This window comes from Benincasa hispida, chromosome 1, assembly GCF_027475165.1.
Source record: "Benincasa hispida cultivar pf3 chromosome 1, pf3_genome.v1.1, whole genome shotgun sequence".
Classification (NCBI taxonomy): domain Eukaryota; kingdom Viridiplantae; phylum Streptophyta; class Magnoliopsida; order Cucurbitales; family Cucurbitaceae; genus Benincasa; species Benincasa hispida.
This window is the reverse complement of record NC_143478.1, coordinates 74,140,318-74,163,892: the sequence shown is the minus strand read 5'-3', so window position 1 is coordinate 74,163,892 and position 23,575 is coordinate 74,140,318. Positions and strand designations below refer to the sequence as shown.

At 38.3% G+C, this 23,575-nt stretch overlaps 1 protein-coding gene across 1 annotated transcript; it reads left to right on the top strand.

The window, feature by feature from the left end:
• Positions 1-1,068: 1,068 nt before the first annotated feature.
• LOC150038714 (uncharacterized) lies at positions 1,069-1,983 on the top strand. The gene is made up of 2 exons (XM_090314226.1): positions 1,069-1,530; positions 1,903-1,983. Exons 1-2 carry the CDS (start codon positions 1,069-1,071, stop codon positions 1,981-1,983), a joined length of 543 nt encoding a protein of 180 aa, XP_090170352.1.
• Positions 1,984-23,575: the final 21,592 nt, after the last annotated feature.

The window sequence follows — 23,575 nt, the reverse complement described above, 5'->3', positions numbered from 1 at the left end:
TTAACTCTTTCAAATTTTAAGAGTATATGGGCAATTAACTCACGTCCAATTCTTCCAATGAGCAGTGCCCAAACAAAAAGTTATCTACTGCCTTTGTCTCCTGAATTAGCTGGCGTCCAACTTCTAATTAATCCTCCCTGATTCTGCCCCCTTATTCATTATTTTTGAATAATTAATAAATTTTTTACTTTTTCCAATTCTAAATTTCCACCCGATTTTCCTATTAAGTTTATATATTTTTCATTCTTAATTATATATTTTATTTGTTTACATTTACTAGCCCTTTAAATAAAATTTCGTCCTGCTTAACATTTGACATTTAATTTCCTGTAGTGTATTTGTACAAATGTGGGTTGTTACATATACGATATATCATTTTTAGCTCTCACGTCCCCAAGAGTTCACATCGTGAGATCCATGCTGGCTTCGTGTCGCTTTTACCGCGACTGCCCCATTTGTAAAGTGTTTACATGAGTTAATAACAAGGTGAATGGGGGAAGTAATTCATAGTAAGTGTGTGAAGGAAATGTGTCATAGTAAGTGGGTGAAGAAAATGTGTCAAGATATTCTACGGTCTCCTCCATTAGTTTGAACCATGAGATTCCTATGTTGCACTTGTTGTCATTTTTAGGCGGCACTAGCTAGTCGTTAACTACGACGATCCTTTCAGATGGTTGTAACATAGGATTCGAAACAACCCAAGCTTCATAAATGAATAGGGTTTTATAGTTCCGTCTTGAACATTGTCTTCCAAATTAGGGCATGTTCACACCGTTCTATAAGATCTGAAAATGGCGGGTCACACTTACAAGAATTACTAAATGTTAGTAAAGTTCTTGACCGAAAATGGTAATTGAACAACTATAGGAATACGAGTTATTCTGGATATAGTATTTGGTCAAAATTGTCTTGCTTCAGTGAAGGAGTTTTTGATTGCTCCTCAGTAGCATCTATTCCAACTCACTAAAGTATCGTTGCAAATAAATAAAGATATATGAGTACTTTATTACTTTTTCTAAAATCAGATTTAAATGCATAAGTTTAATAGAATTTGTTTAGTTTTTAGCAATGTCAAATTCGATTATACAACTTCTTGCTTTTGATAAATTCAATGGAGAGGGTTACTCTAATTGGAAATCGAACATAAACACAATATTAGTGGTTGATGATCTAAGGTTTGTTTTAACAGAGGAATGTCCTCTTCTTCCCAGTTCAAATACTAACCGAAATATTTGGGAAGCTTATGATAGATGGGTACGGGCTAATGAGAAGGCAAGAACCTACATCTTGGCGAGCATATCTGATATGCTCAACAAGAAACATGAACCCATGCCTACTGCTCGTGAAATCATGGCTTCGTTGCAAGAGATGTTTGAGCAACCGTCATCTTCAGTATTACACGAGGCTATAAAATATGTTTATAACTCACGCATGAAAGATGGGACCAATGTTAGGGAGTATGTCCTAGACATGATGGTCCACTTTAACATTGCAGAAGCTCACGACGCTATTATAGATGAAACTAGTCAAGTTAGCATGATCTTGGTATTAAATTTAATTAATTATCCAATTTTATTCAAATTTCAAAATTGTTCAAAATTGGTAATTTGATTAATTAAAATTTGAATTTATTGAAATTAAAAATTATAAAACTAAAATTAAAATTAATTTTTGAAAATTAAGTTTTAATTAAAATTAATTAATCAAATTAAATTGGATTAAATATATTTGAAAGTGGGAAAATCCAAAAATTGGATTTTCCCACTCAAATAACACCTTATGCCACTTCAATTTCAAGACATCAGCTGTATTAATCCTTAATGCATGGGGTTTAACTATAAATTGAAGTATTGACTTCAATTATCAGCACATGCAATCATATTAAGTACTGAAACTCTGCAGAAATCCAAACCCTCCAAACAATCTTCACTTTCATTCAAATTCAACTCAAATTCAGAGATTCCACCTCTCAATTCAAGTTAGAAAATAGTAGAAAAGGTCTCTGTAGTAGACCTATGTTGATTTGAAGATCTAATTCGTGAAAGAAAGTTGAAATTGAAGAGAATCATCAAAGGTTGTAGTTCTTGAAACCATTTCTCTGAAATTTTGTTTCAATGCATGGTTTTAAGCTCAAATTAAGTGTAATTAGATTGCTTATTGATTCTGATTTGTTCCACTACATATTAGTTTACTCTATCATGATATATTTATTAATTAAAAATAACTAGTTTAATTTATTAATGAAAACCATTTTAATTAAGGGGCATTTTTAAATATAAAAAAATATTTACAAATATTTACACTTTATAGCAAAAAATTCAAAAAGTACAATGCACTTTTGGAACTTTTTGGTATAAAGTGAAAATATTTTTGGGATTTTTTTATTTATAAGAATTTTCCTTTAATTAATTAATTTATTAAATATCATATATTTAATTTAATGTATATCTAAATCATATTCTAATATACATATTCTCTCTTAACCTATAGTTTTATTATGAATCCAATTCATATTAATTTGATATATGAATCTTATTCAAATATAATACTCTCATATTATAAGTTCTAATTTTGAATCTAATTCAAAATTAACTTTATATTATAATATATCATTTACAATTGATTCTCTTAATCAATTTGAACATTTCAAATTCTTTGAACACTTAATTTTCTTGTTTAGTCCGTTGTGAGCTAGCAAAGGAACCTTATGGACCTAAGGTTATAAGCTCAAATTATTCGAGATTAATTAATTAAACTCTTTAATTATATTAATCAACTTTCATTAACTGTAGAATATTTATGTGTCCATTGAATTAACCATTTCACATAAGTCAACCCTTTACAAGTTGCTCGTAGTTACAGTTAGGTCAAATTATTGTTTTATCCCTATAATTACCCATTGCTCCTTAAGTACCACTGATCCACTAATGAACAATCTGTTTATGATCCAACCTTAAACTAAATTCCTCTCGGGCCAATAAGAGGGTGAGGCCTCATTGTTCAAGTCCTAGAGTCACCACTTAAGGGAACTATCTACCTATCATAAAGTCGGGAAGGAGTGAATTCCATCTTGTGAAGTTATGTTCTTAGCTTCTCACTCGGTATTATCCCTAAAATGGTAGACATATTAAGTCAGCAACTAAGGCCACTCTCACCTATACAAATCAAAGAACGATCCTTATGAACATGAGTTCATAACTCACCAAGGATTAATCTCTTCATTTAACAATGTTCTAAAGAGAGATTATATATTTCGTGTTTCGGTCTTATACAAACTCATTGTATAGGATACATCTACTTACATGTCTTGACATGAACGATTTGGATCAAATCATTTTTAATACTTAGAACATTTGTAACATGTACAAAGTGGGTTGTATCCATAGTGCTACCAAGATAAGACACCCAACTTTATCCATATACTATAGGCCTTTTAGGTTATTACTTAAACGTAATCTACTTGTATGTCAATCATATACTCTTCAAGTTACATTAATAACCTTGGATCTTAGTTTATTGGATTTTAAGTTATGCAATTAATAAATAACAGTTATTTGAAAAATAATAGTACTTTATTTATTAATAATTTGTTTAAAAAAATTTACAGACTACGAGATTTAAAACAAAAATTCCAACAATCTCCCACTTGTCCTAAAGCTAGTGGAATGCACAATACATGAAAATGAAAATACAATAAACTATGACGTACAATATACGTCATATCTCCCACTTGCCCTAGTCAATATGATACATATCCCGTAGACCCTCTAGCCTTTATAAATGGATCAACAATGTTGTGCTTCAAAGCAATCTGTGTGACGATCATGTCCTCTCGTTGCATAATCTTTTTGTATTAGATTCTATGTGCTTTTCTCGGTTATGTCTTCGGGGTTCTTTGAATTTGTCATAACACTACTGTTATCTCAATAAAAGGGTGATAGACAAAGAGATATTTGGAACAACTTCCAAATCAATTAAGAACTTCCTTAGTCATACAACCTCCTTAGCATCTACATACTCTGCGTCTATGGTAGAGCTAGTAACACAACCTTGTTTGATGTTGCACCAAACTATAGGTACTCCATTAAGAGTGAACATTGATCTTGATGTGGATTTCCTAAAATCTTTATCAGTCTGAAAATTAGAGTCTGTGTATCTTATAAGGATCAAATTCTTAGCACCATACACAAGCATCTAGTTCCTTGTTCTCCTAAGATACTTGAGGATTGTCTTTACTGTCATCCAATGATCAAATCCTAGATTAGATTAATACCTATTGACAATCTCAACTGCATAGCATATGTCAGGCCTTGTATACAACATTGAATTCAGAAGGCTGCCCATAGCTGATGCATAAGGTATACATCTCATCTATTCAACCTCTTGAGGTGTCTTAGGACACCGTTCCTTAGACAAGATAACTTCATGTCTAAAAGATAAATTATATTTATTGGAATTTTGCATCGAATATTTGACAAGAATTTTGTTAATATACGATACTTGGGACAAGGTTAATATTCTGTTCTTGCGATTTCTAATAATTTGAATTCCAAGAACATACTGCACTTCTCCTAAATCTTTCATTTAGAATGTGCAGATAGCCAATTTTTAATATCAGTAGAAATCTGACATCATTCCCAATGAGAAGAATATCATTTACATACAACACAAGAAAAGAAACAATACTTTTGATGGTTTTCTTGTAAACACAAGGTTCATCTATATTTTGTTTAAATCCATAAGATTTAACTGCATTGACAAACCTTATTTTCTAAGATCTAGATGCTCATTTCAATTTATAAATGGAGTGTTTCAACTTGCAAACTTTTTGCTCCCAACCTCGTTTTATGAATCCCCCTAATTGATTCATGTTGATGGTCTCATCAAGATTCCAGTTTTCATAGTCATAATATGTGGCAATGGATAAAAGAATGCGAATAGACTTGAACATGGTAGCAAGAGAAAATGTTTCTTCATAATCAACCTCTTCCACTTGGGTATAACCCTTTGTCACAAGCCTAGTGATGCATGGAAAAGGAAGAGTAAATATGTGTGCATCTTATGATATGCGTTGATCTCTATGCGTCGATGGTCATGCGTTGGACTAAGAAATATGCAATAAGCGTTTAAGAATATATGCGATGACCATGCATTCCTGCCACAAGTTTTCTTGCTTTCTCACTAAGTATAACGAGAACGCAAGTTTCTCGGGATGATCCGAGGTCGAACTTAGGGACTTGTAACTAAATGTTGCGAAGCAATGCATTTGAGGTGATGAATAAAAGAAAAAAAGAAGTTAAAAGACTATGCGCTACTCCTACTCCTAACTAAACAGATTGACCAATGGAAGTATGACTATGAGAATTGGTAGAGATGCGGCAACTGTTAACACGTAATAAGATGCATGGAAAAATAAATAGAATGGAGGGGATAAATTCACCGCATCATTGAGCTTGGTCGCAAGGGTAATCCCAGCTCGCCACACAAATGCGTCGCACACCTCTCGGTGGTCAGCCACATGCTTATATTTCTATAACGCATGGTTGCGTTGAGCATAAGAATATTCCTATCTTTAGGAACACTGCTTACTTTGTTTAGTGAGTTCCATTACTTACCCTCTCGGGCAGTTAGTCACGGCTAATCAGCTCATAGACAAGCATTGCGACAGCTCATAGACAAGCATTGCTACAGCCTCACATTAAGCAAAGAGGATTAACTCACTATACTCGTGTAATGCACACCTTTCGGTGGTTTGCTACATGCTTCATAACTCTATGTCGCATGATTGAGTATGCGATAATGCTTGTAATATTTACTTAGTTCGTTGCAATGAAAGTAAGGGATGATAAAGAAGAAGATAATAAAGATGGTGTCGAAGGAAATAAAGAGATGCATTGATTACAAAATGTATTAATGTCTTAAGCCAAAATATAATACAATATAGAGATAAGAAGAGAGGTGGAGGGCTAGATGTAGGCAATCTCTTGCTTCCATCAGATGTATGTCAAGGCTACCGGTGGTGTCATAGATGGGTGATGGAGTAGTCTCTCTCGAGCTCTATCTCCGGCAAAGCTCCGATCGTCACTCGGAATGGGTTGAGGGAATGAAGAACTCTCAAGGACTGTCTTGCTCACGCTCTCATCTGTGATCACAAGGATCTACCTTAAGGCAGAAGCTTGGATGCCTTAAATTTGGGCTCTAAAGTTTTATTTATTGAGCTCAAGTGTTGACAACATTGGTGGTCCCGCTCTAAATCACTACCACTTTCAGTGAGGTAGGTGAAATGTCAACATCATCTTATCCTTTTGATACTCTCAAGGTATGGGTTCATGCTTGTTTTTCCGAAGTACCAACGCACTCCACCCACCTTGCGATCACCCTACTATCATGGTTATTACTCTGTAGCCACAACATCCATGCGATGAACGCATGCGATCAACCTTGCGATGGTCTGGTATGCGATCAACTTTGCGATGGTCTGGCTTTAGCGCATGCGATTGATTCCTGCGATAGCTACAAAAATAGACATTTTGACACCGTATAACGCATGATATAGGGTTAACAACGATTTTTAGTGTTGATCGTCATAAGCTCATTTTTCACATAAATTCTTAGTATTATCAATGCATATTCTGCTTGTTAGCCCTCGTAATTCTAAGTAAAAGGCTACAATAGCTTGCATTTCTACCAGTTATCACACCCTCAAACTTAGAATCATGCTTGTCCTCAAACATGTCTTATACTTAGGAAATTCAAAATTCACCCTCTGGCTTTTCCTTTGCGATGACCAACTTTTCAAAGTATAATTCACTCGTACCTCCAACCTTAGTAGCAACGCTCTCCTCTACTTTGGCTACTTCTTCAAAGAGTTATTTTCTAAGTTTAAATCTGGTAAGCCTCTGCTCAAAAACCTTTTTACCCATTTCTAGCAACTTTGCATTTAACTTTTTACAATGCATTCATTTAAAACAATTCAAAGTTTTGCGATACATTATTAGATTGAGGCGTTGAACCTGGTTACACTCTTCGTTTTGGCTTGCCCCCACGGGTGTCATGCGGACATCCGACTTTGGTTGCGTGCCATATTCAACTCAACTCTTGCCTTAGTTTGGGCTTGTGGCAGACAGAGGAGTTGTTCTTATCTGTTGATCTTGGCCACTTACTTTCATTTTGGCTTACCTGCACGGGTGTCATGCGAAGTATCCAACTACAGGTAAGTGCCTTTCATAACTTTAACTCTTATCAGCTTGGGTTTCCCCTTTGCGCTGACAGTGGAGTTTTTTTATGATTTTTTTTAATCATCGCAATGTGATGGACACATTTGCCTGGACCACTCCCACCCCCAAATTTAGAAAGTGGCAGTGTTCTTGTCGAAAAGCTAAAAACAAACTCGTTCAGGAATGTGGTAATAGATGTTTGAACAAAGGTTTACACATAATAAAACCTAGACTGTCAAACCTTGAAGGAGCTATTAAAGTAAGGTAAGCCTTGCGACGTTTAGTTAGTGAATGGAGTGAATGATAGAATTGCCATGGGTGCTAATCTTTCAATGCAAAGGTAGGCAAACAGATAAAAGAGAATTTCAGAAGGATAACACATACAAGATTACAAGAAAAGACCTATGAGTAGAATAACAATTGCGACCATACTTTTAGAATTCATATGTACATAACCATGCGTTGAATAATGGGAAGGACTCTTCCATTGAAACCATGCTTCAAGGGGAATTATTATCACACCCACAAGGAGCGAGCGCACACCGCATCCAAGAAAGCAGCCACAAATCCAAAATGGTAATAATTAAATAAATAAACTAAACTAGGAAAGAAAAATAAAGATAGGATAGAAGACGTCCTTGGAGAAATTGGAGTGAAACCACTACAAGGCATCTTCCATGCAGGAGATTAATCTCAACTGCTTAGGTCAAGAGACTCGTCCTAACCATTGGAGCTTTCAGTAATTGTTGGTCACATGTTGGTTAACACGCTCCTAAGACTGCTTCCAGCTCATGTGACAAATAACCTTTCTATCTCGGGGTCAATATTGATTTTTGGCGCATCGCCTTCACTCAAATATTTTTTGCAACTTGGTCGCACAAGCTACAATACGCCCAAGACTAAAAGGGTGCCTGCGAAATCACAAAACTTAACAAACTATTAGCTGCCAAGTCCCCAGCAACGACGTCAAAAATTTGATGTGTGGAAAAAGGAGAGTAAATATGCGTGCATCTTATGATATGCATTGATCTCCATGCGTCGATGGTCATGCATTGGACTAAGAAATATGCAATATGCATTTAAGAATATATACGATGACCATGCGTTCCTGCCACAAGTTTTCTTACTTTCTCGCCAAGTATAACGAGAACGCAAGTTTCTCGGGATGATCCAAGGTCGAACTCATGGACTTGTAACTAAATATTGCGAAGCAATGCGTTTGAGGCAATGAATAAAAGAAAAAAAGGAGTTAAAAGACTATGCGCTGCTTCTACTCCTAACTAAATAGATTGAGTAATGAAAGTATGATTATGAGAATTGGTAGAGACGAGGCAATTGTTAACGCGTAATAAGATGCATGTAAAAATAAATAAAATGGTGGAGGGGATAAATTCACCGCATCATTAAGCTTGGTCGCAAGGGTAATCTCAACTCGCCACACTAATGCGTCACACACCTCTCGGTGGTCAGCCACATGCTTATATCTCTATAACGCATGGTTGCGTTGAGCATAAGAATATTCCTATCTCTAGGAACACTGCTTACTTTGCTTAATGAGTTCTACTATTTACCCTCTCGGGCAGTTAGTCGCGGCTATCAGCTCATAGACAAACGTTGCGACAACTCATAGACAAGCGTTGCTACAGCCTCACACTAAGCAAAGTGGATTAACTCACTATACTTGCGCAACACACACCTCTCGGTGGTTTGCTACATACTTCATATCTCTATGTCTCATGATTGAGTATGCGATAATGCTTGTAATCTTTACTTAGTTCGTTGTAATGAAAGTAAGGGATGATAAAGAAGAAGATAATGAAGATGGTGTCGAAGGAAATAAAGAGATGCATTGATTACAAAATATATTAATGTCTTAAGCCAAAATGTAATACAATACAGAGATAAGAAGAGAGGTAGAGGGCTAGATGTAGGCAATCTCTTGCTTCCATCAGATGTATGTCAAGGCTGCCGGTGGTGCTATGGATGAGTGGTGGAGTAGTTTCTCTCGAGCTCTATCTCTGGCAAAGCTCCAATCATCACTCGAAATGGGTTGAAGGAATGAAGAACTCTCAAGGATTGTCTTACTCACGCTCTCATCTATGATCACAAGGATCTGCCTTAAGGCAGAAGCTTAGATGCCTTGAATTTGGGCTCTAAAGCTTTATTTATTGAGCTCAAGCGCCAACAACATTGGTGGTCTCGCTTTGAATCACTGCCACTTTCGACATGGTAGGTGAAATGTCAACATCATCTTATCCTTTTGATACTCCCAAGGTATGCATTCATGCTTGTTTTTCCGAAGTACCAACACATTCCACCCATCTTGCGATCACCCTTCTATCATGGTTATTACTTTGTAGCCGCAACATTCATGCGATCAACCTTGCGATGGTTTGGCATGTGATCAACTTTGCGATGGTCTGGCTTTAGTGCATGCGATTGATTTCTGTGGTAGCTACAAAAATAGACATTTTGACACCGTATAACGCATGATATAGGGTTAGCAAGGATTTTTAGTGCTGATCGTCGCAAGCTCATTTTTCACATAAATTTTTAGTATTATCAATGCATATTCTGCTTGTTAGCCCTCATAATTCTAAGTAAAAGGCTACAATAGCTTACATTTCTACCAGCTATCACCTAGCTTTGAAGGTTTGAACCTTTCGATCTACACCTCTTTCCTCCTATAGATCCATTTACAACCTATAGGTTTTACCCCTTCAGGTCAATCTACAAGATCCCAGACTGAATTGGAATACATAGATTCCATTTCAAGATTCATGACTTTGACCTATTCATCTTTGTCAACATCTTCTATTGCCTGCTCAAATGACAATGGATCCTCAACACCATCATCAGATATGATGACTTGGGCTTCTGTCTATTGGGATTGGTGTCCTAATTCTCCTGGAGTCTCGTAGTTTGTAAACAATTTGTACACATTGTTATTAATAAAATAAATGTTATCTTAGTTGTATTTACTCATATCCAATAAACTAAGATTCGTGGTTATTTCATGTAACTTAAGCATGTATGTCAGACACACAAGTGGATCATGCCTTAAGTAATAACCTAAATGGTCTGTAGTATAAGGATAAAGGAGGGATACGTTATTCTGGTGATACTACAGATACAACCCGCTTTGTAGATATTTACAAGTGTTGTAAAGTGCTACAAATGGTCTGATCCTGACCATTCATGTGGAGACATGGGAGCGAGAATGTCCTATACAAAGAGTTTGTATAAGACTGGACCACGAGATGATTAATCTCTTTATATAATGCCATTGATAATTGAGATTTACATTTAACTAAAATGACCATAGGTGTCATGACCTTAATCCTAAGTGTTTTGGGAACTCCTGCCTATGAGGGCAGTCTTTTGATTAGTATGGGTGAGAGTGGCCAAACTGCTAACTCAACAAGCCTACCTTTTTGGGATTAGTCTGATTGGGAAGCTGGGAACTCACTTACACAAGATGGAATCCACTCCTTTCCTGAAGCAGGGGTAAGTAGATAAATTGCTCCCATAAGGGCTGATTCCGGGTCTTGAACATAGTGACCACACCCTCTATTTGAAAGAGAGGATCAGTCATAGTAGGACTATGACTTATTGTTCATTAGAGGAATCAATGGTACTTAAGAAGTTAGATGTAACTACAAGGGAAAAAAGGGTAAATTGGCCAAGCTGTACTTACAAGCAATTTGTGAAGGGTTATCCCACTGTTGATTGGTTAATATAGACACAAAAATATATCTGTAGTGTGAAGAATGCAACTGTCGATTTTTAGTGAAGTGCCTGACAGTTAACGGATGGTGGATCTCGTGACTAAAGACTTTAGTCAGTTATTCATGTACCGTTGGAGCTTCAAGCTACAGGTCCATAAGGTCCCCTTGGTAGCTCAATGGGTTCAAGTTGAGAATAAGGTTTTGGGTTAGTTTGTAGTATTCAAATTAACAAGAGGAAATTCAATTATATGTGATATAATTGGTGTGATGTATTAGATACATTATTTGGAGGAATTAATATAAATGTGATTTATACTAAGTACCATAAAATAGAAAAGAACTATGGTTTATATGTTTCATATGATGAAATATTAAAACTATAGGTTATAAATATAATATAATAAGTTGGTTATCATATTTATTTATAATATATTAATTATATGATAATTATTTCTTTTTCTCTAATAATCGTTTGAGTGGGAGGTTATTGGAAGTTTTATGATAACCGTGAAATAATAGGAAAATTGTTTTCCAAAATTAAAAGTTGATTCCATTCGGATAATTCTCACGGAGAAGGCTATCAAGTAAAAAGAGTTTTTACTAAGTGATAGCCATTGAGAGTCTAAACGATCGTTTAAGAGTTAACTATATGATTGTTGACCATTGATTATTGCTACATGATCGAGTAGCAAAGTCTATGCGATAGGCTTGTGTTTTCTAAACGATCGAGTACATCGTCTATGCGATAGACAATGTTCTTATCTCCCACTTACTTGATCGTATACTTCCTTTCTTCCTCAAGCTAAGATCATATACAACCCACAACTCCTAGATTCTCACACCAAGAATACCAAGGTTACACTTGTGGTGGTGTTCTACATCCGTTAGTAGACTCAATTGGGTTTGAGGAGCATTCAGACGTTCGTGGAGGCTGTGTTCGTGTTTGTGTTGTTGGTTGTTCCAGTCGTTGCATTCGAGTGCATTGTTGGACGCTTTGGAACTGATCGAGGGATTCTAAAAAGAATGGTTCTTCAAAGGTATACATACTCTATCCCTTGAATCCTATTGTAGCATGCTGTAATATCTGTATATGCATAATCTATTGTTTCTGGTTAGACTGTTGATGACATGCAGAAATGCATGTCATCTTAGGCATTTTACTTAGAATTATGAAGGTTGTTAGGCAGAATATGCGACAATCATGATAGGAATTCACGAGAAAGTGAGCTTCCATCGATCAGCATGTTGAATCTCAGCTATCCTGTTATTTTGCGTTATTATGCGTTCAATGTTCTATTTTTGTAGCCAAAACAGGAAATGGATGCAAACTTGGAAACCGGACCACCGCATGCGAAGAAACACTCCATCACAAAGGCAAACGCATCGATCAACGCATGGATGTTGTGGTAATCGGCCGTATGCGTCCATCGCATGGGAGTTGCGCTCATCAAGCGATTGCGGTCATCATGTAGAATTGCGGTATTGAGTGAATGCGGTCATTGAATGATTGCGGCTACATGACAATGCATGCTAATGAGATCAACGCAAGGTTGGTGGAATGAACGCATCAATGCATATACCTTGAACGCATCAATGCATCTACCTCGAGAAAAACCAAAAGATGATGTTGACATTTCACCTACCACACCGTTAGTGGCAGAGGTTCAGAAAGGACTAACGCACCGAATGTCAGACTCAGAGCAGTCCAATTAATGCTATCGGCAACCCAAGCTCTATAAATAGAAGCCGATGAGCAGAAATTCAAGTTATTTAGGGATGATCCTTGTGATCCAGGGATTTTCCCCGTGATACAGACAGACTGCGTGAGAAGATGGCTAAGAGTTCTTCACCTTCTTCATCCATTCCGAGTGACAACCGGAGCCTTCGACCAAAGCTAGATTTCGAGAGAGTCAGCTCCTCCGCCCATCCATGGCACCATCGGCAGCCTTGATGCACATCCGCTGGAAGCAAGTCTTTGCTTCCAGCCACTCATTCCATTTCCCTTCCTTTTCTTATATTGTATTGTATGACATTTTGTGCTTAAGGAATTAATACAATTTGTTTTCAATGCACTTCTTTGTTCCCTTCGACTCCATCTCCATCTTATTTGCTTAGCATCTTTACTTTCATTATAACACTTAGTGGGATTGCTTGGGTATCGCATACTTAGTCCTGTGGATTAGGGATATAAAGCATGTAACAACCTACCGAGAGGTGTGCGTTGCACGAGCGTGTGAGTAATCTTATTTGCTTAGTGTGAAGCTGTGGCAATGCCTGTTTATAAGCTAACGCATTGCTTGTCTATGAGTAAAGTCAGCAACAAACAACTGCCCGAGAGGGTAAGAGGTTGGTCGCATTAAGCAATGTATGCATTGTTCACTAAGGATAGTAACAATCTTAGGTCAGCAAAGTTCATGCGGTTACCTTGTCCTATGAGCACATCATTCATCATTTAGGCATACTTAGGAGAGTAGTCTAAAACACAAATATAAGACTCGGGAGAGCGGATTGGAATGCATAGGCAAGAATGGGGAACTTAGGAATAAGCTCTGTTTGCTTCACACAGCGTATGCACCCTATGGACTGGATTTGCATGCGTCCAGGAAGTAGGATAAGAGGTTATGCGCCAGCCACACTCATGCGGCGAGAGCTAGTGAGCTGGTTATGGAGGTTTAGGTAGGCATAGGCTTCTCAGCAATATTGCAGATACATCGCATACATTCTAGAGTTAGGTTCACGTGTGTGTAGCATGATTACATGGCTTGCGTTGACTAAGGTTGCCCTTGCGGTCACTCTTAAGGGTTGCAATGATATCATCTCCGCATTTTATCTATTTTTCCATACATTTATTTCATGTCAAGTGTTGTCGTGTCTCTACCTCTCATGCATATTCTCATTGCGTTGTCTGTTAGATAGGAGTAGGAGTAGGGTTAACTTAGCAACCTCCCTTCCATTCTTTTATTTAAACCGTCGCATGCACATTACCGCATACATATAGCTACAAGTCCCTGTGTTCGACATCGGATTATCCGAGAAATTTGTGTTGGAATTATACTTGGTTTTAGTGCAAGAAAACTTGTGATAGAACGCATGGTCATTGCATACATTCATTAACGCATTATCAGTCCAACGCATAACCATCGACGTATGACTATCAACGCATATCTTAGGAACATGCATCGCATACTGCGTCCACGGGATTTTGGTTATCAAGTAAAATTGACTTCTAATTTCCCGTCATCAATTGTGATTGTTGTGTTCATTCGGAATGGGATTTGGAACGATCCACTTCTGCTGCTCATGGAGATCGATGTTTGTGATTTCCTTCATTTGGTATCAGAGATAGGTTATTCTGATATTCCTCCATTGTTGTATTGAACTTCTTTTCTAGTCGTGGTGGGTTTTAAGTTTTCTACAATGTGTTTAAGAGTTAAACGTGGTTGTAGATGTGTTGATGGATGTTTACGAGATGGTTGCCTCTGTTTAAAGCTTTCTTTAAGTTTACAAAGTGTTAATTTGTAAGGGCTTTTGCATTTTTGGGCATAATTAACAAGCAATCGAGTTATTATTCAAAGTATTTGAAGCTGTTTGAGTCGTTCGTGATGAAGTTTTGAAGCATGAAGATGCAGTTCTCATCGAGAAAGAAGACCAAAGGTTGGTCACATCATGTAGCCCAAGCTAAATGATCGTTGAGGTTTGGCTAAACAGTTGTGTAGAAAAGTTCTACCTGATTGTGTAGTATTTACTAAACGATCGCATAGCTAATACTAAACAATAGTGTAAAGAGTTTACTCTATTTGTAGTGTTGGTTGCTCGATCGCGTGGACGCTTGGGGTAAACGATCGCATAGAGTATTTGATGCTCGTCGTTTAATAAAAGTCGTGCGTACTAAACGATCGTGTAGTTCAGCATGCTTCATCGCATAGTCACTGACTACACGATCACCTGGTATATGATACCTCACGCTTGCTTCGCGATCGTTTAGACAATTATGCTTCATCACATCATTGTCCTTTAATTAATCATTTAAGGCTTTCATTGCACGATGCGCGTTGCACGATCGCGTGGCCTTCATGCTTCATCGCATAGTCAAAGGTACACGATCATTGCTAAACGATCATTTATGCTCATACAACGTTGTTAAGCGATCACAAGGAGTTGTTACACGATCAAGGAGACGTGATCTTCGCTCAGATGGTTCAAGACTCGGTTCGCCTGTTTGAACTGGTGACTTATTGCCTTTTGTAATAGTTAGCTTTGTTTTTTTAAGGATTTGAGGCTAATTATCCCGATTCATCAAATTTTTCTCAATGCACATGAGATGTATGTTTGTTTATATGCCATAATGTATGACACATAGATTTAAAACCCACCTTAAGTTATGCATTTTATTCATGCATCATATATTATAAGTGTTATAATATAGTAATTGGCATGATGAAATTACAAGAAAGTATGCTCATGCATCATGAAATATAAGAGTTATATTTATGCATGCATTAAGCATATTCATGCATCATCTTTATATTATAAAAGTTATAGTATAAGGGTGTATGAGAGCATGTATGCTTGGTTCATTGCTTTGTTATATAAGTGTTATATACTAGTAGTAATGAATGAAAAATGATTGGAGCATGACACTTAGGCTAATTTATAAAAGTTATGAATGCCTTGTATGTGTTACTTCGAATTGTGGATGGTTTTGGTTGTTTTCGTCTATAAGCGTTATATTGGAAATTAGAACTAAAATTAATAAGAAAGAGTTGCATGCGAACTTAGGTGAACTCATGTTTTAAAAAGGTTTTAAAATTGGATTGAGATAGACCTAAGTTCCTAGTTCTAATGAGATTACATACAGTTTAATCTTTTGAATCGGTTTAGTGGGATTAAATTGATTTCCATAAAAGATTAAATTTGTATTGAATCTATCTATAAGGAACCTTTTGTGTAAGGCTGATTTTGGCTAGGCTGGGGTATTTAAGTTGACGTAAACGGAACACCCCTACCTGGGAACCTACCTGGAAAGGTGAATTAGATAGATTTGTTGTAAGCATACAACAAGTGATCAAAGACTTTGTTAAAGAGTTTAATGTATGATGATTAAAAGTTGTTTAATTTTCCAAAGTAAGAGTTACTTTTGGGCAAACCTAAAAAGTCACTTAGTTACAATCCTTAGCCGTGTTTTTTCTAAGTAAACTAAACCCTAGGTTATAAAATACTCAGTGGGAGGAATATATATATATGATATGTTAATTCCACTCATGTTTCTCCCGGAATGTTCACGCCGTGAGATTCGTGCTTGGCCTCGTGGTGCGTTGGGAGCATCCCCCTTTGGATGGTGTTTACATGAGTCAATATCAAGGTGGACGGAGAGAGTGTTTATAGTAAGTGGGTGAAAGATGCGTGTCAACATGTCCTGCGGTCTCCTTCATTAGTTTGCACCGTGAGATCTTCTAGACCTCGTGGTGCCCTGGGAGCGTCCCCCTTTGGATGGTTTTGTTCGATTGGTTAATATCAAGATGAACTCCAGAAATGGATAGGGTAGCTTTAGTTTTTGCTCCAATCGGATTTTTTTTCCTTCGAATTGGCTGCTTGGGGTGGAACTCTAGGATCTAAAATGAAGGGTCACACTTACGGGAAATTGTTAAGAAAGTTAATGATTTCTTGACCAAATCAATGATGGCTAGTCGTTATAGGAACAAGAGTTGTTCTGGTATCAATGACTGGTTGAGAGTGTCTCAATTCACTGGAGGGATAAATTCACTATCCTTCGGTGGCTTTTGTCCTAAACTATTGAAGCGACATTGCAAAACTAGATGCCACACAGAGTTCATTTATATTTTACTAAATCATATTGGATTTTGTTTTAAAGAGTATTTGCTAAAATCTAATGTAGATCAATGTGCTTGTTTTTTAGCAACATGTATGATTTTTCGTTAGTTACCTCTTTTAATTTGACCAATTACATACAATGGAAAAAGTCTCTTAAAACATATTTCGTGGTAAACGACCTCGAGTTTGTCATGGTTGAGGAGTGTCCTCAAGTCCCAACCCTTGATGCACCGTGAAATGTTCGTAATGCATATGTGCCACACCCCCTCCCGAGCCTTATCACCCAAACTGGAAGAGGATGTGAAGACAACCAACACCACCTTTTTGTGATATCAACTGCCCGTCCTTATCAGTTTAAAAGCTAGGTTATCATAACTCATCAATGATTGTAAATAATTAAATATACTGTTTTGCATACTTTAACCTAACTATTCTAATGACTTCCAATTAACATGATCTGAGTCCCACCCTATGACATAAAATTTATTCAGACCTCTGGTGGCTTCCTAAACTATCCGCTTCCACAACTTGGGGAAGGGAAAGTAAACAATATATGGAAAACATGAGCTATAAGCCCAGTGAGTGGTGCCTTTATAAGGCATCAAACTTTGACTTAAGACATTCATTTTTGGGAAATATAATTCTAGAAACAAACATGAATCACATAATGTAAAATGTAACCTCCCCAGCCTGTCAGCTGGATATTCCTGGCATTATCATGTAATCCCAATCTCGGGTATTCTCTGCAAATAACCCGCAATGACCGATGTGGAATCAATCTCAGCACCCTATAACCCGTCGAATGTGCACATGTCGACATTTCCTATTAGACATGTTGGGTATGCTGACAATCCCAGCCAAACGTCCACAAAGCATGCTAACAATATCCTGGGTACAAATCCAGTTCCCAATACAAATACACATGCATTATGACAACAATACAACAATAATCAAATCCAGACATCACATTTTCCGATCATGCCAACATTTCAATATGACTTATATATATATCATACATACATACATACATACATACATACATACATATATATGTATATGTATATATATATATATATATATAAATCAATCAGACGAGCAATAAAATAACCAATCACAGTTCCTCCTGTCCTGTTCTCTAAGAATTCTTTTAGGCAGCTCCTTGCCCCGTTCCCTGGATTCTTCCTTTTTCCAAGAATTTCAAGTTATTCTATTATTTCTTCAATAATCTTAATTTATTCACAGATAACCTTAAAAAAATCATAATATCCAGTTTACCCACTTAAAATAACCTAAAAATAGGCTGAGCTATTCTAAAATAGCTTTTTAGAGGTTATTTTGACAAGTTGGGAGGCGCTGGGTAACATGTGGACGCGTTTGTGTGTGCAGGTGGGCTGAAAGACACGCTGGGCAGTCGTTCTTGCACAGGCAGTAGTGAATGCCTGGGCGTGCGTCTGGCTAATCACGTGGGCGATGCGGCGTGCGCTTGTGCTGGTGTACGTCAACCCGGTGATGCGTCTAGCAGAGCACGTGTGCTGGGTTAGTGGGAACGTGTGACAAGGCTGCTGGGCGACAAACTATGTGTTCAACTGGAACACTTTACCTCTAACACAAGTTCCCTCTTCTTCAGCTCCCCAAACATAGTGGCAGCCTGGTAACCCTCACTACATTCCTCTCTGAGTATTTTTGCTCTAATTTCACTTAAATGGCTCAAGTGAGTTGTGAGAGTTCTTCGTTCCAAGCCTCCTATTTATAGGCATCCAAAGTCTCCCCCAGCTCAACACCTCTTGCTTTGCTACATGACCAGTCGTTCTCTCTTCCTGTTGCCAACATAACTCCTTAGTGTCTTCCTTTCCCTTAGCAAACGTACAAGTCCCTCCTTGCATGCCTCCTCGGCCATCCACCTCAATTGCATGAGATCTCCGACTTTCTTAGTTCACCACATGTCTAGACGAGCTGGTACTTTCGACTTGTCCTCCAAGTTCTACTTCATCAATGCATACACCTTTTAACTTGGTCGCGTGCTTGCTTGGCCGCACGACTTTAACCATTTATCAGCCTATAGCTTTCTTATCAACGCATCACTTATGCCATACTAACCCTCAAGGCATCGCGTCCTTTCTTGGCCACATACCTTTCTTCTCTTGTATGGCTTACCCTTAGCACATGCACTCAACTAGGCTTATGACCATCATAATCTTCCAACGCATACTACTTGCTTTAGCTTTGTTTTATGCGCCTACATGCCCTCGAATATCCTTGGCACATAGCATAACACCAATGCATACCAACCCTTGGGTCAAGCTAGGTCTCAACTCAACACCTCATGTTTTATCTTAACATTGTCTAGCCTCTTGCTAATACATACTTCATGGCTAACGCCCATATGCCCTTATTGCTTGCCAACACCCTTAGTCTCTTACTTAAGACCAACGCAATCTGACCTTGCAAGTCTTATGTATCGCCAACCCCATCAATGCATGAACACTTCACTATGCGTCCACCATGGCTCGGCTCATTGTCTAGCTCATCGTGTAGCTCTTGCGCTCATCCTCTAGCTCATCGTGTAACTCTTGCGCTCATCCCCTAGCTCATCGTGTAACTCTTACGCTCATCGCCTAGTAATTTCTCACTACCGTTCATCATCTAGCCCTCTCACTGTCACTCATCATCTAACGCATAGCCCAATCATATAATGCTTAAGCCCCATCATTTAGTGATCTCTCGCTGCTAACGATCTCGCTATCGTTCATCAAGTATCTCTCATTGTCACTCAACGTGTAGCACTGACGCCTATCATCTAACGCATCACGCCCATCGTCTAGTGCTCATGTCTATCATGTAGTGCCTTTGTCTATCGCCTAGCACAACGCCCATCGTCTAGTGCGTCCGTTGATTGTCTAGTGCCTGAGCTCATCGTTTAGTGTTATCGTCCAGTGCTATTGTCTAGCGCTTATGCTGACGTGTAGCACCATCGCCTTTCATGTAATGTTATCGTCTAGCGCATCGTTTAGCGCCACATGTAGCTACAAGATCGTCTGCATACGCACAACACTTCAACACACGGTGCCCATGACTGCGTGCATTCTTGCTTGTGTCTGTCCCATCCCTCGATGGTCTTCCTTGTTGCTTGCTCACGCACTTATTGCCTTCCCCACGTATGCGTCCTCACAAGCTTAACGCATGGTTGTCCTTGGCTTCAACACCTAACCCCTTATAACCTCTACAAACTTGGCCAAGTACATCAAGCGTACAACATACCCCTATGTCCGCCTAGCCATTTCTCATGCGTCCCTCATAACTTTGGTTAGTCTCAATGGTTGGCCGCATACTCCAATACTCAATCAAATTTTATTACTTACCATTTTACTTAACCCAAGCTTCAAGTTCAGTCCTTAAGATTTAATTTTAAAATTCTTAAGGCGTTCTTCTCTTTTAACTTTCCTTCTAAGTTACTTAACCACTCAAGCTTTAACTCAAGTTACCTAGATTAGGTTTAGGGTTTCACAATATGAGGTATGGATGAAGGCTAATTCGATGGCCTGACTTCACATTTTGGCTAGCATACCTGATGCATTGGCCAAAAGGGTTGAGAACATGGTCATTGCACGTAAGATCATGGACTTGTTGCAAGAATTATTTGAACGTCAGTTCTCACTTTTTGAGCAAAAAGGAATGGATGACAAAGAAACGAGTAGTATCAGTTCCCAAGATAACCTCCAGTCTTTCTTGAATTTCAAGGGGCTAAAAGATAAAGTAAGTGTTGTTGACTCTAACGAAGTTCATCGACGAGAAATTTTCTCTGAAATGGAACTTGGAGCTTATTTAGGTTCTGATACTGATCACACAACTCTCCAGAAGAGGAAGAAATGTAAAGATAGTAAATGTGATTTATTTGTCTTGGAGACGTGTTTGGTAGAGAATGATGATTCTACCTAAATACTTGATTCAGGTGCTACTAATCATGTTAGTTCTTCCTATCAAGGATTTAGTTCCTTAAAAATGTTGGAAGAAGGAGAGTTGACTCTTCGAGTCGGTATTGGTGAGGTTATTTCAGCTGTTGCTGTAGGCAGGCTGAGGTTATTTTTGGACAAGAAATATTATCTGTTACTAGATAATGTTTTTGTAGTTCCTCATATCAAGAGGGACTTAGTCTCGGTTTCTTGTCTGATTGAACAAGGTTATACCGTCTCTTTTTCTGAGAGTAAAATGTTTATTTTCAAGAATGGTATGGAGATTGGTTTTGGTTCAATGGAAAATAACTTATATGTATTAAGGTTGTTAGTCATAAAAGTCTTGCTTAAAACTAAAATGTTCAAAACAGCGACAACTGCAAAAAGACCAAAGGTTTCTCCTAAGGAAAACGCCAATCTTTGGCATCTAAGGTTAGGTCACATCAATAGGATTGAGACGTTGGTTAAATGTGGACTTCTAAAGAGTTCAGAAGAAAACTCCTTATCGGTATGTGAATCATGCCTTGAAGGCAAGATGACCAAACGACCTTTTACCGGAAAAGGTTATAGAGCCAAGGAAACCTTGGAGCTTATACATTCAGACCTCTGTGGCCCGTTGAGTGTTCGAGCTCGAGGTGGGTACGAATATTTCATCTCTTTTATAGATGATTATTCAAAATATGGGTATCTATACCTAATGCAACGTAAGTCTGACGCTCTTGACAAGTTTAAGAAGTATAAGGTTGAAGTTGAAAACTTGTTAGGTAAGAAGATAAAAACACTACGATCTGATCGTGGTGAAGAGTATATGGACTTAGAATTCCGGAACTATATGATAGAACATGGAATCACGTCCTAACTCTCGACCCCAGGTACACCTCAACAGAATGGTGTATCAGAAAGGAGAAACAGAACCTTGTTGGACATGGTTCGGTCTATGATGAGTGATGCTCATCTTCCAAACTCGTTTCTACAAGCAGCTAAAGCTTTAGCACTTTTTCCTTCTTGAGCAGCTACGCCCAACCAAATACATCTGTGCCATGATCAAGAACAACATTAGAAAATGCTTCACCGACTGCTAATGCTAATGATGATTCCTCATGAACTACTTAACTTACCTTGCCGAATGTGGAAGAGACTGCGGCCTTTAGCGGGACTGTTGTCAACAATCCTGATGCCAGCGTTCCTAGCGGGCAGATACAACCGATTCGCGTAAACGGAGCGAACACCAGAGCCCAAAGCAAAGTGGTGCGCAGTGACGGAAGTTTTCATTTTTCTTGTTTTGTTGACTTTCGTTGTAGCCCGTCTTTACAACACTTGGAAAAAAAGCTTGACTTAGCTCAGCCCATTTCTTTTCTTTCTTGATTGAATGCCGGCCAGAACTGACTGAATCTATCTTACCGAAGAATCAGTTGCTAGCCTGAACAGCCGTATTCAATGCCTTCTGTGCCGGGACAGTCTTGAGACTGACTTCTCACATAATCACATAGTAGAGAAGAATGCTGCGATTCTGAGAATCTTGCAAGCGTACTTCAATCTCTCGTTGGTGCACACTCTGGACTTGTCGGTCGTTATTCTATATGATAAGTGAAGGAATGCTGGATCTTTGCACGAATAAGCTGTGGGGAGAGTTCTTTGAACTCGATTCGCCGTGTGTGATAGAATTGTTTTCAGGAATGGAATCAGCACCCCTTTTCCATTCATAGAGAAATCCAATCGTCAAAATCAATAAAAAGGCCATCATGGACCAAGATCCAAACAGATCAATCTTGTTGAGAGGTACTGCCCAAGGAAAGGAAAAGGTTACTTCCGGATCAAGGATAATAAATAAAATGGAAACAAGATAAAATCGTATATCGAAACGACTTCTGGCATCACCAGAAGGATCGAAACCACATTCATAGGCCGACAATTTTTCTGGATAGGTTGAACTATTGGAAGCAAATGGAAAAGGAACACCGAGTGGAATCAAAGAAACTAGCGGACTGATCACTAAATAGATACAAATAGGTGCAAATTCTGACATCACCACAGCTCTTTTGGTTAATCCGGTGGGGGGCCGGATGGCTTTGTTTGCCCCAGCTTGGCGAATCGCATCCCCGCGCAACGACATTATTTGTGTGCCCCTTACCGTTCTCGCTCAGTGTTTACAACGGCTGGGGAGGCAGTCGTAGAAGCAAAGCCTATCGCCACGCCGACCATCAAATACGACCTTCTCAAAGATTTGATGGAATAGCCCCAAGAGTGCTTATGTGATGTGGGAACTCATGGCTGGAAACAATCCTTATGGTTTTGATATCCGGTAGGAATAATCAAAATCAAAGTCCAGGTTGGTTGGTGAGCCTAGTGATAGGAAACTATCTAGCTTGGTTCGGAGAGCACTTGTTGGGTTAAAGATTTTTTTGTTGCTAAATGTTACGACCTAAATGCTAAACTATTGACCCTACTTGTTTGGATGGGAGTTCACCCCAAAGTGTTCCCGGACCACATGCATACATCCATAAGTAACTTAGTGCAACATGGAAAATTTCATTGAGAGGAATCAGTAAAGAAAAGAAAAACGAACATCTTACAACAAAACATTCATATTTGAAAATCTTTCTCAAAAGAAGTCAAGCCAAAACACGGTGTCGAAGCAAGGGAAAGTGAAATCCAAAAACAGAGGAGACATGGTAGGTGATTGGTAAGCCGATGTTCTGACATTTCTAGTTCGTCACACTGAGAATGGCAGACCAGCGACCAGTAAAGCCGCTGGGGAAGTGTTTGAGGCAGAAGGTATCCATTGATGCACCTTTAGTTTAGCATCCACTTTTTTGCTTTGACGGCTCAGCACGAAGATGCTTACAGT

Bases quoted from the DNA above. Each gene is read 5' to 3' on its own strand.
- LOC150038714 (XM_090314226.1), top strand. From the start codon at position 1,069: ATGTCAAATTCGATTATACAACTTCTTGCTTTTGATAAATTCAATGGA. The intron at 1,531-1,902 runs GTTAGCATGATC...GAAACTCTGCAG, and splicing joins TTATAGATGAAACTAGTCAA to AAATCCAAACCCTCCAAACA.